The following is a 19,739-nucleotide window of genomic DNA, read 5'->3' on the forward strand; positions in this document are numbered from 1 at the left end:
ACACCTACAAGTTGGGTGTGTTGGGTGTGGACTAAGAGGCGTGAGGCTTCAAATAATTCTACATGTCTACCACAACGTGACATTGATTTTTTCTTTAATACCAAAATACATACTATTCTGACTAATGATCTACTCATTTGGAAATAGTCAGGCATAGGAATGAAAAAGGACCAAATAATATCGCCTCCGAACCAGATTACAGACTTGTCAGAATTATCCAAAATCTAGTGATGTGAGATATTCCAATAATCCAAAGGACTTGGATTATTCAATATTCTTTTCGGATAAACCAGCAATCATTTATTTAGTTTTTCTGATGTTTGATTTACTACCACAATTTATCTCAATAACTCAAGTTAGACAAATTTGACCGAGTTAGATGATCTTTTGGTTTGTGCTAAACTAGTGATAAGATTCCTTCATTATCACATGGGTTTCACACATGTCATTGATATATAAAAGTGTGGCGAGGGTACTTCCTTCTAGCTAAAGTGTGGTTTTAATTTTATTGGTCACATGTTAGATATGTTTGCTTAAGAGAATGTATGACAAACCTCGATAATTTGAGTACATCAACCAAACGGGCAATAGTCCAATACAATTAAGCCGAACATCAGCTTCCCAAGCAAAGGCTATGGCCTAATTGGGTAGCCCATCCTACACCATTCTTCTATGTGTGAGTTGTTGCCTCATTTCACTCAATGGACCAATATATTCTCTACACATTATGTAACAATCCATGCACGTGTTGTAGGGTTGTCAAAAAAGCTCGGGGCTCGCGAGCTGCTCGAGTTCGACTCGTCCAAGGCTCGATTCGAGCTCGGCTCGAGTTCCAAACGAGCCGAGCCCGAGCCTGTCCCAAAGCTCGCGAGCTTTGTCGAGCCGAGCTCGAGCTTCTAACGAGCCTAGTAATATATGATTTTTGTTGCTATTTAATGAATTGGAAGATCAAATATATTATTTGTATATCTTGTATTGGCATCATATATTTATTTTATTCTTTTTCCTCTTCTACTAATATGATGAACCCTATATTAATTGTTTTTTAAAAATTATCCTTTGAAATATACACTGTTCTAATTGAAAATCAAGCTCGGTAGTCGAGCTCGAACCGAGCCTGTTTGAAAGCTCGAGCATTTTATAGGCTCGGTTTGAGCTCGACTCGTTGACAGCCCTAACGTCTTGTACCAAGGTCCAAAGATAACGAGCTAACTTGGCTCGGTTCGTTATTCTAATGAGTGAAACCCAGCTTGGCTTGACTCATTGCAAAGCTCGAGGTGGCTTGTTTGGCTCACGAGCCAATGCATCCAAACCAGCAAACCACTACTAACCTAGTAAGTTTGCCATGGAAACACAGGTTATACAAATTAAGTTCTAGTTAAGTAAACCGTGTTCTTGTTGAACACCGAGCGGCCTTGCAGGGGACGACAGAGGACGACGTGGATGGAATCTTTGAAGTGACGTCTCGAATCCACGCGTCATGTCACTGCACTGTGAGGCCCTTCATAGTGCGACGACGTGTCGTGTGGCTCAATCGTGCCAACACAAAGATTCGCTGACACGTCGACCACCTGCGCATCCCATCTGAGCCGCTCAGCCCTTTACTGCGTTACGCGTTCCTCACCCGCGCCCGCATTGCCAAGCCTGTGCCCCCGCGTCGTCGTCCCCTCACCTTTCATGCAGAAGGATTCCCGAAAATCACCCTCCCTGTGCCACCGATTTCTCCCTCCCGCGCTCGCCTTTGCTCGCTCCCGCCTTCGCTCGCTCCCGCCTTCTGCGCTAGCCTTTGCTCACTCCCAGAAAAAATCAGATTGATGCAACAACATCAACTGAAACAGAAAAAAACAGAGTACTCAATCAGATCCAATACCTTGGATGCCGGAGTTGCAGGTGGAGCTTGAGCAGCTGGTTGTGCATGTGGAGCTGGAGCAAGCGCTAGTGAAGGTAGACGTGGAGCCAACACTCTCCGACGCTGCATCTGGAGCTCTTCGTCGGAGTCGAGGACAACCTAGCACTGCGGCATGAGCTTCCTGCGATTCCCCCTCGAGCTCTCACCCCTTTCCTTCGCCCCAAACCCCGTGTCGCCCTTGCTAACCTCGACGGGATAGCCTAGGTTACCATGCTGGTCTGGAGCTTTATCACCAGAAACAGGCACCGTGGAGCTTGTGCTTGAGCTGGTGGCGCAAGGTAGTTGGCGATGTGGTGCCGTGTTGTGGGAGGCGAAGCGTCGTTTCTCGTATTAGAGACGATGTATCTTGGTCAACGGAAAGGGCAATTAGGGGAAATTAAGTCTCTTTTCGTTAGGCTAGGGATCTAGCTATTTGTGCTTCATCACGTGCACCATTCAAAAGTGGGCTACGTGGCCTTATATGTTGCTTGCCCTGATTCAAAAGTGGGCTATGTGGCCTTACATGTTGCTTGCCCTGATTAACCATTCAAAAGTGGGCTATGTGGCCTTACATGTTGCTTGCCCTGACTAACCATTCAAAAGAGGACACAAGCACTGTAGAGTGGATGACCTATTTCAGTTCGTTTGTTTGTCGACGCTAAGGTAAGTGTATTTGGCAGCATCGAACGTGCTAGCGACACGCATAGCGTGCCCTGCTATTGGCCTGAAGGTCCTAACGAGGCTCAAGCTTTTCGTCCACCGGTAGCTCCAATCGATCTGTTTCGCTTTGCTTCCGTCAGCCACCGAATTTGTTTGCCTCTCTCAGCATCAGCCAAGCGTCTGCCCTCGGTTCGTCACAAGGTCACATTCTTCATTCACGATAGGGCTGGCCGGCCGGGGACCTCTGTGTGTGTGGACGGGTCACGTCTCGTGTACCACGCGGTGCTTGGCCTTGTTTGGAATATTTGAAACGGAAATCCCGAGGTGGCGCGAGGCAAGCAAACATCCCCCACTCGAACAAGGGAGGGGATCAGACGATCAGTAGAGAGCCGAGCAACGCCCACAATCTCGCGAATCCGCTTCACCCGGCATGGCAGCGGCGGCGCTGTACAAGGACGCGGCGGCGCCGGTGGAGGCGCGGGTGCGCGACCTGCTGGGCCGCATGACGCTGCGGGAGAAGGCGGCGCAGATGGCCCAGATCGAGCGCACCGTCGCGTCGCCCCGCGCCATCGCCGAGCTCGGCGCCGGCAGCGTCCTCAACGGCGGCGGGAGCGCCCCGCTCCCCCGCGCCTCCGCCGCCGACTGGGCCCGCATGGTCGACGGCATGCAGCGCCACGCCCTCTCCTCCCGCCTCGCCGTCCCCATCCTCTACGGCACCGACGCCGTCCACGGCCACAACAACGTCTACGGCGCCACCGTCTTCCCCCACAACGTCGGCCTCGGCGCCACCAGGTTAATCCGCCTCCTCCATGTTCCCCCCACTTTTTGGTGTTCGGTTTGGTTTGACAATCCAACCAATCCGTATGCCTTTGAGGCTTTGACCTCCCAGGGACGCGGAGCTCGCGCGTAAGATCGGCGAGGCGACGGCGCTCGAGGTCCGAGCTACCGGCATCCACTGGACCTTCGCGCCCTGCGTCGCCGTGAGTAGAACTCCAAAACTATCCGGATTAACCGATGTTGTTTGTTTGGGATCCATCCTTGATGCGTGTGTGTTCTGGTGGCGCAATGCGTGATAGGTTTGTAGGGATCCGAGGTGGGGGAGGTGCTACGAGTGCTACAGCGAGGACACAGAGGTCGTGCGCTCGTTGACCACCATCGTCTCCGGCCTGCAGGGGCAGCCACCGGCTGACCACCCTCATGGTTACCCGTTCCTCTCATCCCCTAGGTAGTTATAAACAGTGGGATTCACTGCGGTTTTGGTATAACCCACAACCTGTTTGTGTAAATGGGCCTATGTGGTTTTGCAGGGTGAATGTGCTTGCTTGCGCCAAGCATTTCGTTGGGGATGGTGGCACGGACAAGGGGATCAATGAGGGAAACACCATTTGCTCACTTGAAGATTTGGAAGGGATCCATATCAGACCTTATCCTGATTGTATATCTCAAGGGGTGGCAACTGTCATGGCGTCCTACACCCAATGGAACGGGGAACCATTGCACGCAAGCCGCTATTTGCTGACAGATGTTTTAAAGGGCAAGTTAGGCTTCAAGGTAGTAGAGACTATGGAAATTGTTTACTTGCACTATCACCCAAAAAAAAACAAAAGAAAAAGATTATGAAAGTTGGTTGGCATTTTATCATGTACTCTTAGGTTGTGGCTGTGAATTAACATGTATAAGCTCTTGTTTCAGGGTTTTGTGGTGTCAGATTGGGAGGGTATTGACAGGCTCTGTGAGCCCAGAGGTTCTGATTATCGCTATTGCATCGCGCAGTCTGTTAATGCAGGAATGGATATGGTATTTATTTAGTTATTAAGTGGTCATATGAAACACATTCTCCAGTTTGTTTCATTTGTTGAATAATCTGCAGATTATGATACCTTTCAGATTTGAGAAGTTTTTGGAAGATCTTGTGTTCTTGGTAGAGGCAGGGGAGATACCAATGTCACGGATTGATGATGCTGTTGAGCGGATTCTGAGGGTTAAGTTCATATCCGGAGTGTTCGAGCATCCATTTTCAGATCCGTCTCTAGCAGATATAATTGGTTGTAAGGTGGCATGCATGTTTTGATGTTCTATTTGTTCTTCTGTTTGAATTGTCTCACACTGGATAGCTCCAACATATATATGCATGTTGATCTTTTAGGAGCATCGGTTGCTGGCACGTGAGGCTGTTCGGAAGTCTTTAGTACTTCTAAAAAATGGCAAGAATCAGAAGGAACCATTCCTTCCATTGGCCAAAAATGTGAAAAGAATACTTGTAGCTGGAACACATTCTGACAATATTGGATATCAGTGTGGTGGGTGGACAATAGCTTGGAATGGAGACAGTGGAAGAATTACTATTGGTAAGCACTAAGCGAAAACCCAGCTATAACATATACTCCGTATTTTGTATGTGTGAAATATTTATGTTGCCCACTTCAATACTCCGTGCTGTTTTTGTACCATTGGCCAATGTCGCATTCGATAATATATGGTCTGGTGCTATTTTCTAGGGTAGTGCTTGGCACTTCGATAGTACAATAATTTTCATACTTTCATATTTTGGTAGCTTTACTGCCCTATCTGCAAGCAGAAATAAAAATTGTGAGGTTAAGCCGTTGAGTTGGAGTTACCACTTTCTAATTCTTCTCTTTTGATTTTAGAATGACATTGGTACTGAGTTAACTGTTTCTCTTTTGATTTTTTTCCCCTGAAAGAAACTAGTTTTCTAATTAGTTACTGATAATTTACACTTTACAGTCCACTTTAACTGGTGGGATGCATACAGCTGGGAAGTATGACCAGCGGATTTTTCTTTTCCTTTTTAAGATGCATCACCATCTATCCTTGGAATTAGAAAACAATAAAACCTAGTTTCTTTATATGACGCACTCAATATTATTTTTAAAAGCATCTATATTTTGTATCTAAAACAACAGGTACAACCATATTGGAAGCTATAAAAGAATCCGTGGGAGCAGAAACTGAAGTTGTGTATGAGGAATGCCCAACAGAAGCCACAGTTGAAACTGGGGAATTTTCCTATGCAGTTGTTGTGGTTGGTGAGGTTCCATACGCTGAATGGTTGGGAGATAGAACGGATCTTAGTATTCCATTTAACGGCTCCGACCTTATTTCTCGTATTGCTAGTAAAGTCCCTACCCTAGTTGTGGTTATATCTGGAAGACCATTGGTTGTTGAACCCCAAGTTCTGGACAAGGTAGATGCTCTTGTTGCTGCCTGGCTACCTGGAAGTGAGGGTATGGGAGTTACTGATTGCCTCTTTGGGGATCATGATTTTTTGGGTACATTGCCCGTGACATGGTTTAGGTCTACTGATCAATTGCCTATAAATGCTAGAGATGCTAGTGATGACCCATTATTCCCTTTTGGGTATGGGTTGAAAATGTTCCGAGGTGATTAAGTTTTTAGCATTAATCATTGTTGGTTCGGTTATACATTTGAATGCTTATATGAATCTTACACACGCTGTACCAGTTGGCTTTTTGAATAATGTAAAAGAGAAATAATGTCATGTTTCAGTATTGCAGGTGTGCTGTAAGGTGTAAAGCTTGATTCTTATATTTTTCATAGAGGTTTTAGTTACTCCTTTTCATTACTTGTCTATGTTACTAGTTGAATTTCAGATATGTTTCAATTTTGTCTTGCTTATTTGCTTGGACTACTTTGTTTTTGTTTTGCACATTCAAATTCGTGCTGAAGGCAGATCAACTATTAACAACAGAATAGGCCAAGCGATGATTGGGCCATTCGTCGTGTCACTGAAATCAGTATATCAGAAGTTGAAACTTCAGGTGATAAATTGGTGCATTTTTATGCATGGTTTACTGATGGAATGAATACAGTAAACAGACTGGTTACTCTGAATGATATTTCTGAGCACTTGGCTGAAGCCATTTGCTCGGGGTTTCCTTTATGGACAAACTAAGCACATTGAAGTGGATTCATGATGTAGTAATTCACTGGAACAAAATGATTCAGATAAATAAGGTCCTTCAATTATCAGTCCTTTCTGATGAGGAAGTCATATTACTACTAGGTGGAGGCTCATTTCTGAAAATATATTCAAGTTCTCTAGGTTTGCCATACTGCTAAGGGCCATGTTCTGCACGTATCACTAACCGTTGCGTATTTGAAATCTGATCTAGATTTAAACAGTGGGCAGCTTTTTTCCTCATATTGTGTTTTGTCATGCAACAGAAAGGTGTCTTAGGGGAGGAGGCAATATGTAAGGATTGAGGTATAGAGAGTTGAGTATAGAGATGGTATGCATGCTTAATTATTCAGGTCAAATCTTGGCCACTTCTGGCATATCATTATTGCTGTTTCATGGAAAATGTTATCAGCAACAGTGCTCCATGGAATGATACTATTGCTGGAGATCGGAGGCATAGATCTTACTTGGTTAACATACTGAAGTTTGACTCCGGTTCTTGCTGTGATATTGATGGCCTTTACCTGGAATGACAGTGCCTCATGACTTGGGAAAGGAGGCTCAAATTTCTGCCTTGATAACACCCCCCCCCCCTCTCTTATAAGTAATTATATGAAGCATTTGCATGTCAAGTTTCATAATGCTTATGCTTGGATTCCTTTTGCTGCTATTATATAGTATAGTAATTCGTTGCAATCCTTAAGTCAATTAAATACATGTAAGCAAAGTGAGTACATTTAGGCTTAGGAAATATTCATGATTCCTGCAGAATATTGAACTGTTCTCTATGAAATTATGTAAATTCCTGCGTTCCACACAGAATATATAAAGTTGTTTTCCAAATATATATGCTTGATAACTCCAAATACCTCAGATGGTTTTAATTCCATGATAACTCCATGAGAGCCTGAGAAACATATTATTCATAGCTTGTATAATGGCTACGAGAGTACAATCGATTACTAACAGACAGCATGATGCATTTTCTTTTCTTTCTGAAAGTTCCATCGCCCACCATGGCACTCACTGGCCAAGCTGGTCCTTTATGGACTTGAAGTGATGCTGATGAATTTGAACAGATTCCTTTCTTGGAGATTCATACTCAAACAAAAAAAAAAGCAGTGTTTACTGCTGGATTTTCTTTTAAATGTTTCCATCAAACATGCGTTGGAAGGGGAAAGGATATATTTCCTGGCACTAAACGTTTTGTCTGCTAACAATGTAATTTGAAAATCCATTGTTCTCTTGATGATTTTTTTTACGATAAAGTATGCTATTTGAAGCTACCGTTTGCAACAGTTTCGGATGCATTTTTTTACATATAAGACAAAATACCCATAAAACTGTTGCTACCTTTTCTTTCACAGAAAATTAGGGTAAGCCTGCTGCATGGATTGAAGTTTTGAGCAGTTTGTGGATGACATCCAATTGCTAGCTTAATCAATGCTGCATCTCAAAGAATACTGATGTGAAGATTCTTGCAAGAGTCTTGGAGCACCCATGCTCTTGTACATCTCTTAATGCAAATACTCATGTGGTAAACTCTTTTAGATGGTTTATTATTTGGTCAGTGACCCAGTGTTGTTCTTTTCCCATGTATTATGTTTTTAGCTAAGAGTGGATTTATAAGCTGTAAGAAGCATGTGATAAAAAAAATTACATGTGAAATTCAATTACCAAAACTCATTCAGAAACTGTCTTCTGTTTTGCCAAAACATAATGAACTTTCTATCTATACCCTAACTGTATAAATCGTCTATGCTGTTATATTTCGTTTAAAGAACCCTTTGAGAAATGCAAAGGCAATCCTGTTAAGTTTGTTTGCTTCTAGTACATTATATTAGTGTAGTCCGTATTTGATCACCTTGTGCCAGGTTCTCTGATAAGTGATGACTAGTTTTTTTTTGCACCTTCTATTGATTAGCCTGGCTAAAATATGCGTGTCCCTGAAGTAGAACTGATGGAGATATGGAAGGGAGTGAGGCGATCTGGATCTGCTATGGTCCAAATGCTGTTGAAAACTTAAAATCTCCTTGTTTTCGTTTTGCATATATGACGTGAGCACAGCTTTGGAATTACTGGTAAGGATTTCAGTTCTTTTCTGAAATCATTAAGTATGAAATATCTGTTTTGAGGTCTGAAGTTTATAAGACTGCATGGCAAGAGATACAGGAAATGTAGTGACATGACAAAAAGGGAAATAGAAAGCATGAATTATGTTGATGAAAATGAAATTTCTGTTACAACAGGATCTTACGATACAGAATATCTAGTAAATCTAAGAGAAAGAGCATCACTTCCTTTTGCATTCAAGTGAAAGTTCAAAGCCCTGAGACAAGCACCATGATCTGATCTGTGGTCCAGTAATGATTTTACTTTAGATCTTTGCAAGAAGTGAAACTTCTATGGCCTGCCCATCAATTAAAGGGGCCACTAGAGCAGATAAGCTTCAGGGGCTATTTAGTGATTGGCAACCAACAAGTTAATATTGCCTAACTTTATTGAAAAAAAAATCTAAGTTGTTAGATATTTTTCCGTTGCTACGTACGTACAGTGGTTATTTCCTTTTAACTGAACAACCTTGTATTTTAAATTATTAGAAACTGCTCACAAAAATGTTTAGGGCATCTCATTAAGGATTACCTCCAAGTTCACATGGAGGACATTTTAAAATTTTAATTATCCAGCATTTCTTCCTCTCTTTTTTTATTGTTAAGTTTTAAGTGGCTTTCTTTTAAGTTCTTTAGGCTTTACTTCCTCAGTCCAAAAAAAAAAAGTACTCTAACTTCTGGGGATAAATCTGAAGGGCGTAGATCTATTCTACTGTTTCAATTTCACATGGAGGATTAAAATTACTGTGCGTCAACTATCTCGCCGTAAGATACTGTTGAGAGAAACAGGTATTGTTTCACCTGCATTTATATCACAAGCAATTGTCTTTCTTTTCACAAGTGTTTTTCTCTCCTTTCAAGCTGGTGGCATGTGCCCATTATTGAGCCATCCATCTCCGCTCTCCTCTCTTGCATGTGCAGCACCTCCGGTTTTTTAACTTGTGCATAAAATAATTTCGATGGATGGTCCCTCTTCCATCTCCCTTAGCACAAACATCAGTGCATGTGAGATGTGACACCTCCATGTTTACAATTTTTACAGGCACGCTCGGTATTATCTGTTCCTGCCAAAGAAATAAATCTGGAGAAAACTGATTACCGAGATGCAGCCGGAGAGAAGAAGAGCACCCATACGCATCCACTGTTAGATTCAAAGGCAGGGGGGCACAGGTACGTATTGTAATGGTCGCAGTTGGGGAGGGTGGTCCGTCCCCTACGGGGTTGATGGCTACCTGCTGCTTGAATGGCCCTGTTGGTTTTGAACGCCTCTTGATGCTGCGTTGGAGTCACGACCAGTGTGTGTGTCCCTGTACAGGAGAAGCGACGCTGATGCTCTCGGTCAATTTGGTCCGTCCCGTGGCGATAACGATGCCCACAGCCGCAGCCGCAGGGGCAGAGGCAGAGGGCATCTCGTCTCGTCTCACCCATGACGTCGTCCCGTCGCAGAGCCATCAGTTCAGTTGTTGCTGGGTTCCCATCCTTCCTGCCGCTCATCGAGAGATGCAGGATGCTGACGCGGCTGCTGTGCTGATCCTGTTCACTTGCCTCTGCAGCTTTGCACTGATCCACATCGATGATAATACTACTCCTATTTGGTCATTTGGTGTGCAAGTGCAGCAACAACTTGGCGTTTCACAAAAAGGTATGTCACGTTCACGAACCTGCATGTTCTTGGAGAATGTATATTTTTGTACTGGTAGTAGTTGTTGTGTACTGATCAAGCAAGGTGTGAGGCCGTACGCTGGCACGTAGTAGAGTGGATGAGGAGAGTATTCTGATCGTAGTGGGGGGGGGGGGGGGGGGGGTAAACGACTCACGGCCTCCTGCCGGGAAACTACACCTACCCGGTGGTCCAATAATCCCCCGTAATATGTTACGTGATGGTCGGTATTAGAGCTCATTTGTTTACTGCATGCGCATCGACCAGCTCTGCCCCCACTGGCTGTGTCAAGTGTCAGCTACGCCAAAAACGTGAGCTCTTTTTTTTTGCTCCAAGTGCGGGGTTAGCTATACCTACTTAGTCTGATCTAAGCACACTTTTCTACCAAATCTAGCCAATGGATACTTGGGCCTTCCCTTCATTTTGGAAAAAGTAAAGTAAGTGGCCAACCTTTTTATATTGAAAGGTTTTGATGAGGCGAATTTGGATGACATGAATCCAAAAGCATAATCTAGGAAAAAAAACAGAATGAACCATTAGAGCGCCACGACTTGTTGAACAGGATTACAAAATCGTGTGAATTGTAACAAAAGAAGGGTTTGGAGTTCGTATTAGGGAGTGAGGACTTTTATACATACTGTCAGTACAAACAAAGACACTTCAAAAATTTGCCACAAAATTGAAAAGGCCAAGTGGCAGCGCGGCATGCTCGTGGTGGCTAGCAGCCGTGGCACGCCTAGCGTTGTTTCATTGTATGTTATGAATTCATCCGAGTTAGGAAGACAATTTTATCTCTTTTAATTTTATACAATCTAATTTAAGTGGAATACCAAATCACTCTAAATCTTTGGACCGTTTATATTAGTATTATATACTGCCGATAAATTGTACTGATAAAAGTATTTTTATTTGTTGCTCTAAATCTTTCGACTGTATTTGCTGGCTGCACTAGTGGTGCACCGGTGCTGAGCGCTGACACGGTTTTTCTGTTCTCTTTGCTTTGAGCTGTGAAGTTCCCCTTTTCCTCCCATAATGATATGCTTTGCCTGTATTGGGAGCAGCAAATCTTTGTGGTCCGACGTGAGAAAGAAGGGAGACGGAATCTCGAATCTCTGCAACCAGCCTCTCTACCTCTAGTCCCGGCTCAATTATACGCCCATTTGCAGAGTAGCCCCCAGGAATCTCAACACTTGCTACTCGTGCAACGCAAAGGCTTTTACCGACGCCTACACCTGTTGATGCCCTCCCCCCAAAAAGCGCCGTGATGTCGATGCGTTGCGGCCTGTTCCAGTTTTCCCCCAATGGCAGCTCGGCAACGCCGAGATCACTCAACAGCACTAGCGGTATCCAAGCCACAGCTTTCAGTCTTTCACGCGGTGCGTGGAGGAGTTGATCATCTGCACTCTGCAGCACAACAGGTGTTGCACAGTTGCAGTAGCTGGATATCACCCGATCAGGTGCGCAATTGAACTCCCATCCCCTAACGCCATAATTTCAATCCCTAACAAAGTTTATGTTACAATGTTCTACTCCAATATATAAAGTTGCTACCGTTTGTCAATTCCTAAGGAGGAAGAAAAATAAACTAAGATAGAGGATAGAGCGAGGCTAGCAAATATTCCATACATCCTAGAATGTAAAAAACTTTTAACATTTAAAATTTATCTCAAAGTATAACAATTTATCTTTCTACTTCACTCTTTAAATAAATTACAACCATCTAATATTTATTTATGTAACATTTACTTCCTCATTTTAACCAATTATAACCATCATTTATTTAATTTTATCTATTTTTAAATAACCATGCTACCCACTAAACTTCTTATATTTTAGGAAAAGGGAATAATTGTTTTGTTTTCTACTAAGTAGAAGAAAAAAAAAGGAAAAGCACAGGATGTCGCCCACTTTGCTTGTGTTGGATTGCATGCATCTTTCGCTCCTGCCCGCCTGCTTGTCCTAGGGGGCCCACTTGCAGCCCCACAGCTGCAAGTTGCCGTATTATGGTCCTTGGCCTGCACTATGCTGGAACCAATAATACCAAATGTATACTAATAATATACTAGTACACTCCTGCTGCCCTACGTAGTAACGTTTAGCAATAGTAGCATAGTACGCCCCCCCCCCCCCCTCCCCATTGACAGGCAACAATACAGGGAGGGTAGACTAAAATATGATCAAAACGGTTTGCAGCGAAAGGGACACCAACTAGCACACAAGATTTCATCAGAGCCTGTCTATCCTCGTGTTCTTGTGAATTGTGGTGAAGAGGCCTTAGCACTGAGTAAGGGTTTGCCTTACCGCCGCTAACCGCGAGGTACGGTAATATAAATACCGCAGTAACCTCTTTAAATTCAAATAAATTTTAAAAATAATTTAAATTTTTGATAACCCATAACGTCATCGTTTCACCCATGTCGGGTATAGGGTACGGTCATTGGTGCTTAGTGAAGTTGCCCTGCGCTCATGCCATTCGGCATTCCAGCTTAGCTTGACACAAGTGATCCCTGAAAGAGTGATGAAAGGGTTCCAATTCGTACCGCTAAGTTCCTGCCTTTTCACTCGAAAAAAATATTCGGATAGGAGTATACTATTTCTTCTTAATACCATTGATACTTCCACTACCGTTCTCATCTAAAATATTCCCTCCGGTCCTAAATATTTGACGCCATTGATTTTTTTTAAATAGGTTTGACCGTTCATCTCATTTAAAAAATTTAAGTAATTATTAATTCTTTTTCTATCATTTGATTCTTTGTTAAATATACCTTTACGTATACATGTAATTTTACATATTTCACAAAAGTTTTTGAATAAGTCGAACGGTCAAACATATATAAAAAAAATTAATGGCGTCAAATATTTAGGGACAGAGAGAGTACATCCTCAACTTGAAAATACAACCGATTAATTTTCACATGAATAGAAAATATATCATGATGAGTTCTTTATATATATATATATATATATATATATATATTTATCAAGAGATTACGGGGTAACTCATGCTTCATTAAGTTTACAAATTCAAACTGATTGGAATGTGGCTCCATCGAATCACCCAAAACTACTTGAAATCAACTGTTTCCGCTCGAATTTTGCTGAGCTTTACCAAATTCTACCGATTTGAGCTAGCTTGCATAGGTTGACAAACTTGTAGTGGTGTTTTGAATGCATTCGTGAACCTGCTTCATAGAATTAATTATTAGAGCATCACGAGTAGATGCGCAATATACTTTTCACTTCTAAAATTTTAAGCTTATCGATGGAAAGTTTGCTCCAACAGTTTTCCTAATTAGTATCCTAAAATTTTAAATCCCCTTTCCCTTCTGGCTCTCAACTAGTGGGAGAGAGCATCGGCTCCGAGTCCGCAGCGATCAGATCGTGCAGGAGGAAGTGAAATCGACAACTTCAGTTGATAGTTTGAATTATCTCTTATAGAGAAGTATCTTTTAATTCTTAAATCCTCATTTACGCGCGTTTTGTGCTTCACATATTAAGACGCTTTGGATTTAAATAGATTCATATATGTATTTCATATATATGTTTAAGTTTATACTTATGTTAACATAGGCCGTGTTTAGTTGTAAAATTTTTCTTCAAACTTTCAACGTTTCCATCACATCAAAACTTTTCTACACACACAAACTTTCAACTTTTCCATCACATCGTTCCAATTTCAACCAAATTTTCAATTTTGGTGTGAACTAAACGAGAAAATTGCTTATCTACCATCGCATAAGATGGGATTCGCTCAAATACCATCACTAAAATGGGCTTCACTATAATACCATTCTCAACCAAGATGTCTTTGCTCAAATACCATCCCGGACAAAAATGCCCCTAGTTCATCTTCTTCCTCTCTCCCTCCCACCCTCCAGTGGAGGAATAGGTCGTCGGCGACCACCACCGGCTCCACTACCTCGTCGCCGTCGCTTGTGTCGTCTCGAGCACTGCAGCCCCGCCCCGGCTCGTCGGCTGCCGTCGCGCACCGCCTCACTCGCGTGGTCTCGGCTGGCCGCCATAGTGCGCCACCGCCCCACCACGACGCGCCGCCCTTGCCAGTCGCCGTCGCCGCCGCCGCCGCCGCCGCCGCCGCCGCGCCTCGCTCGCGTGGTCTCGATTGGCCACCGTCGCGTGCCGCCGCCCCACCCCGAGCCCACCCTGACTCGTCGCCCTCGCCGGTCGCGGTCGCCGCCGCCACCGCCGCCGTGACGAGAAAGAGATAGAGGGAGGAGATGCCCCAACTCATCGCCCGCCGTCGCGCGCCGCCTCGCTCGTGTCGCCTCGGTTGGCTGCTGTCGCATGCTACCACCCTTCTCCGACTCACCGGCCGATGACGACCTCGCCCCGACATGGTGGCCGAGACAACATGAGCGACGGCGGCGCAGCAATGAAGCCAGCGGTGGTCACCGGCGACCTATTCAGCCATTGGAGGGAGGGAGGAAGAAGAGCTAAGGGGTATTTTTGTCCGGGATGGTATTTGAGCAAATACACTTTGGTAGAGGATGGTATTCTAGCGAAGCCCATTTTAGTGATGGTATTTGAGCGAATCCTATCTTATACGATGGTAGATATACAATTTTCTCGAACTAAACACAGCCATACTCCTACCAGAAAAACCGATCCTCTCTTGATCAGAAGATTCTCATGGATTTCCAGGGCCGCGGAGATACCGCGTCCACCACCGGAGGCCGGGGGAAGTTCTCCCCAAGATTGCGTCTTCCCTGAGCAAATCAACCGGCACCACCTTTTTACCCTTTCCAGGGAAGCATCTCCCCGTTTTTTCACCGATGCGCACGGCCGCCGGGCCAGGCCAAGCGAAGCCCCAGAGCCAGGCACCGAAGCTGCCCCGATTCCCCTCCCTTCTCTTCCCCCGATGGCGTGCCGTGAGCCACCAATGGCACTTTCCCTGGGGTGGATCTGTGTGTGCAGGCAGCCTGGCGCAAGTTGAAGGTGTTGTGCCAAATGAATCCTGCAACAGCAGCGAACTGTTTTGCCGTGCCCACCCTTTGTGGTGGTGTGGTGCCCCGTTCCCTTCCATTGGTGTTTCTGTGGGCTGTGATTGTGAAACACAGAGGAGAGAAGAGCTAGCAGGAGGATGACACAGAGAGGTTTATGGCATGTGATGCTTGGTTCTTTGGTGGTGGACCTCCAACTCTCAATTCCCTGCTACTGTTGCCTGTGTGACAGCCACACCTCCCCATCAGCATCAGCTGGGGGTACTTGCAAGGTACAACCTCCATTTCAGCTAAACTAATCACGGCTCATGCGATGGCAAGCTCCCATTGGCCGCCCAGAGGAGGAAGTAACCAACTGGACTCGACTGCGGGTGAAGTAGTAGTAGAGTGTACGGTGTAGGCCTGATCTCAGACCGGTCATTAATAAAGTGTCATTTGGGTAAAGCAAGTACTCCGGTGCTTGAAATCCGTAAGACGAAATTCTCAGCCAGAGTGAAGTCAATGGGGGGAAGCTTCTTATTAGAGGGGAGTCATTAGCGCACACCACGTCTGCTTCAGGTTTTATTCCCTCAAAAGCGACAGGAAAGAGCAGATAAAAACCATAATTATCATTAATAAAGCAAGGGTCAATGAGAGGGTGACCAATGCTAATACCCTCAACTGAACACTAGAGAGCCTTGACAAAAAAAAAAACAGAGACAATATGCTGCTGCTACGTGCTATATCTCCAAATAATACTTGCATGACAATAATAACTTGACTAATAGTACATCAACAAAAACGGTGTCTAGCTGGTAGTAGTACCCATCCTGTGCCTCCTCCCATAGCACAGGAGATAATCAATGGAGTATCAAATATCAATTGTGAACTAATTATTTAACCTTGGTCTTGGTCTTATGTACACAGATGCGAAATGCAGAGATGCCATGTCCAATATGCTTCTTCTTCTTCTTCTTCTTTTTCTTCTATCTCGTGATTCTTCTTCTTCTTCTTCTTCTTCCTCTCATCATCCGGGATACACGGTAGTAGGGAGCTTAATTTAGCAGCAGCGCAATGCCTGGCTACTGTGCTGTTACTACTTGTCCTTCGTGCTGTTGCGATCATTTCGTTTTCAGAACTCCATTGATGGTTGGAAGCAAGAGCACGAGTTGCATCTCCCTCCTCGAGCACACCAAGAGACGAGAGCATTTTCATGGTTGGTCGTGGGTTGCTGCTCCAGGAACAGGGTTGTCAACCGAGAGGCTGCATCAGCTGGCCGCATTGCATCTGCACCAGAACGGAGTCGTCGAGGCGGCCGCCGCCGGCGACGTGCGAATTGCCGGCCTCGATCTTCACCTGGGCGTAGGGATGGGGCATGAAGTGGTGGTGCCCGGCGCCACGGCCGAGCGGCGGCGGCGGAGGCTTGCCGTCGACGAGCACGCCGAACTGCTCCGAGACGGCGGCGGCGGAGGAGGAGGAGTGCGCGGTGAGCACGGACGGCGGCGGCGACGGCGAGGGGTTGCCGTGGTCGTCGTCGGGGAGGTTGACGGTGGTGATGTCGTGGATGCTGGAGCGGCGCTTGTCCTTGCCGCCGGAGTTGAGCCGGATGAAGTACTTCTGCGCGTGGCTGGCCACCTGCGTCGGCGTCCGGCTCGTCACGAAGTTGCGGGAGATGTTCCTCCAGTCACCTCTGCCGTACTTCTTCAGCCCCATCAAGAACAACCTGGAACAAAGAAAGCCTCACCAAATTCAGCTCCAAGAACACGCCATGGCTTCATCAGCTTGGTCCAATTCCATCAAAGATTCTGAGAGTTGGGGGGTGGCTTACTTGTGCTCCTCCTCTGTCCACGGCACGCCCTTCTTGCGCTCCTGGTCAGGGCCGCGCGCGCGCTTGCCGCCGACCATGTAGCAGGAGCGCTTGAACCCAAGGCCGGCGGGGTCATCGCCGCCGTCCCAGTCAAGAGTGAACCCGGAGCCGCCGCCGCCGCCGGCGGCGCCGTAGTGGGGGAAGGGGACGAGGCCGGCCTCGATGAAGCAGACGTCGTTCTCGAGGTCGTCGTAGTGCGTCATGACGTCGGCCACCGTCTTGCCGGGCAGCAGCAGCGCCACCCGCTCCCACCTCTCCGGGTCGTTCCGGTCGAGCGCCGCCAGCGCCTGCTCGAACACCTTGTTCTCCTCCTGCGACCACGCTCCGCCGCCGCCGCGCCGGTCCGGCAAGAACCACCCGCCCGCCGCCGCAGCCTGGCCGACGAAGTAGTGCGCCGGCGCCGGCGGGAGCACCTCCATGTACGACTCCTTCATCATCTCCGCGACCGCGAGGCGGCTGGCTGGCTGGCCGGGCCAACCGACCAAGATTTTTCACCTTTCTTTCTCAAAAGCGAGCTCTTGGGAGGTGGAAGAAGAGGGGGAGGGGAGATGGGGGGCGGCAGAGAAGGGCGGTATTTATGGATGCTACAGCATCGATTCCGGCAGATGCCAAAGTGGCCACAGATGATTCGGCCTCCACCTTGAGACGCCGCTTAAAAGAAATCGAGGCGTTCGTTGATTGGCCCTTGGTGGAGTTTGTGGCGTCTCAACCAAACAAAAGCCTCCTCCTCCTCCTCCTCGGCTTCTCTCACTCCTGCGAGAAGAGGAGGGCAGAGCACAGGAGAAGCTGAGCTGAGGAGGAGCTTGGTTGGGGTTTCGCCCGTGTGCGCGTGTGGGTGTTGGTCCAGGCTGGGAGAAATAATAATAGGGAAACTTGGTGCCTTTCCTGTGCAGTTGCAGGCAACGTTGCGTTTCTTTATTGGCCGTTGCTTGCCGCTTTTCCCAATGCTGGAGGAGGAGGAGGAGTCCCGGCTTGTTTATTCGTCCCTTCATTCATTACCAATAGAGACGATCCACTTCTCATGTTGTGCTAGCATTTTCGGTTGGCCAATTCAAGATTACAAATCATTCTATCTTTTATCTATTATATTATTAAAACAGCTAGGCATCACATTCTTTGTGGAGGCTAGAAATTCCCACATTAATCGGAAAAAAAGAAAAAAAAAGAAAATGAGAGTCCAAGTAGAAGTACAATCTAAGAATAGCTATCTAAAAATAGCTGAAATTCGGAATTAAAAATAAGCAATATTGAAAGAAGTTTCTATATAAGAACCTAATACGAGATTAATTAAAATTTGAAATAAAAATAAAATAAAATCTAAAATTAGAAAAGAAAAGAAGAGTCCAAGTAGAAATACAATTTAAAAATAGCTGAAATTCGGAATTAAAAATAAGCAATATTGAAATAAGTTTCAATGTAAGAACCCAATACGATATTAATCAAAATTCGAAATAAAAATAAAATAAAATCCAAAATTAAAAAAGAAAAGGATAGTCCAAGTAGGAATATAATTTTAAAATAGCTGAAATTCGGAATTAAAAATAGGGAATATTAAAACAAGAGTCCATATAAGAACACAATACGAGATTAATTAAAATTGGGAATAAAAATAAAAATAAAATCCGAAATTAGCAAAAACAAAAGAAGAGTTCAAATAGGAGTACAATTTAAAATTAGCTGAAATTCGAAATTGAAAATAAACAATATTGAAAGAAGAATCCATATAAGAACCCAATACGTGATTAATTAAAATTCAGAATATAAAATAAAATAATATCCAAAATTAGAAAAATTAAAAGAGAGTTCAAGTAGGAATACAATTTTGAAACAACTGAAATCTATACTATTATAAAAATTGAAGATGTTTTTACCGGTATTTTGTTACGTCATCCGTGTATAAGTTGGTTTTTAAGTTCTTTTATTTTTAAAAGACATATCCATCATCCGGTGAAAAAAAAGCGAGAAAAAAAAATAAAAAAGGAGAAAATAAAACTTCTATCGTAAAGAAAACGTCCGACTCCTCCGGTGGAAAAAAAAAAGGAGAGACGACGGAAAAAAAATCGATACAAAAAATAAAAAAAGGAGAGAAAAATTTATACCGTAAAAAAAAGTCCGACTCTGACTCCTCCGGTGGAAAAAAAAAAGAGAGACGACGGAAAAAAAATCAAGAAAAAACAAAGAAAGGAGAAAAAGAAAACTTCTATAAAAAAAAAGACCGACTGACTCCTAAAAGAAGTCCGACTCCTCCGGTGGAAAAAAAACAGAAAAAAATAAGAGAAAAAGAACTTCTATGTAAAAAAAGTCCGACTCCATAAAAAAAGTCCGACTATCTGTGGAGAAAAAAAAGGCAAGAAAAAGTAAAAAAAAAAAAAGAGAAAAAAAAACTTCTACCGTATAAAAAAAATAAAAACGTTCGATTCCTTAAAAAAAAGTACGACTCCCTCGAAAAAGGACTTTTTTGTCCGTAATCTTCTCTTCTACTTCTACTATTTTTTTTATAAAAAATCTCTACTATTATAAAAAAATTAAGATGTTTTTGCCGGTACTATAAAAATTTAAGATGTTCTATTGTCGGTAATTTGGTACGTCATCAGTGTATGAGTCGGTTTATAAATTTGTTCGCTTTTGAAAAAATATATATCCTTCGAGTTGGTTTTTAAGTTCGTCCGCTTT

The 19,739-nt window shown here is 44.4% G+C and overlaps 2 protein-coding genes and 1 long non-coding RNA gene across 4 annotated transcripts; 2 read left to right on the plus strand and 1 right to left on the minus strand.

Annotated features, from left to right (window-relative positions):
* The first annotated feature begins 2,920 nt into the window (after nt 1-2,920).
* Nucleotides 2,921-6,078, plus strand: LOC4338956 (uncharacterized). Of its 2 annotated transcripts, none has more exons than XR_001545693.3 (8): nt 2,921-3,340; nt 3,438-3,528; nt 3,625-3,773; nt 3,856-4,099; nt 4,241-4,345; nt 4,436-4,601; nt 4,695-4,896; nt 5,473-6,078. XR_001545693.3 is itself a non-coding variant. In XM_015781839.3 (8 exons), exons 1-8 carry the CDS (start codon nt 2,979-2,981, stop codon nt 5,955-5,957), a joined length of 1,821 nt encoding a protein of 606 aa, XP_015637325.1. In that variant the 5' UTR covers nt 2,921-2,978; the 3' UTR covers nt 5,958-6,078. The 2 variants fall into 2 exon arrangements, 1 of the variants encoding a protein (XP_015637325.1); XM_015781839.3 differs by having other exon boundaries at nt 4,419-4,601.
* A 135-nt stretch (nt 6,079-6,213) lies between these two features.
* LOC136356717 (uncharacterized) lies at nt 6,214-6,963 on the plus strand. The gene is made up of 2 exons (XR_010741647.1): nt 6,214-6,348; nt 6,755-6,963. It is a non-coding gene; the product is annotated as an uncharacterized lncRNA (long non-coding RNA).
* Nucleotides 6,964-15,810: 8,847 nt separating this feature from the next.
* Nucleotides 15,811-17,899, minus strand: LOC4338957 (transcription factor DIVARICATA). The gene is made up of 2 exons (XM_015781989.3): nt 17,028-17,899; nt 15,811-16,922 (listed from the first exon to the last, which is right to left on the minus strand). Exons 1-2 carry the CDS (start codon nt 17,501-17,503, stop codon nt 16,451-16,453), a joined length of 948 nt encoding a protein of 315 aa, XP_015637475.1. The 5' UTR covers nt 17,504-17,899; the 3' UTR covers nt 15,811-16,450.
* Between the last annotated feature and the right edge of the window lie 1,840 nt (nt 17,900-19,739).

This window comes from Oryza sativa, chromosome 5, assembly GCF_034140825.1.
Source record: "Oryza sativa Japonica Group chromosome 5, ASM3414082v1".
NCBI lineage: Eukaryota > Viridiplantae > Streptophyta > Magnoliopsida > Poales > Poaceae > Oryza > Oryza sativa.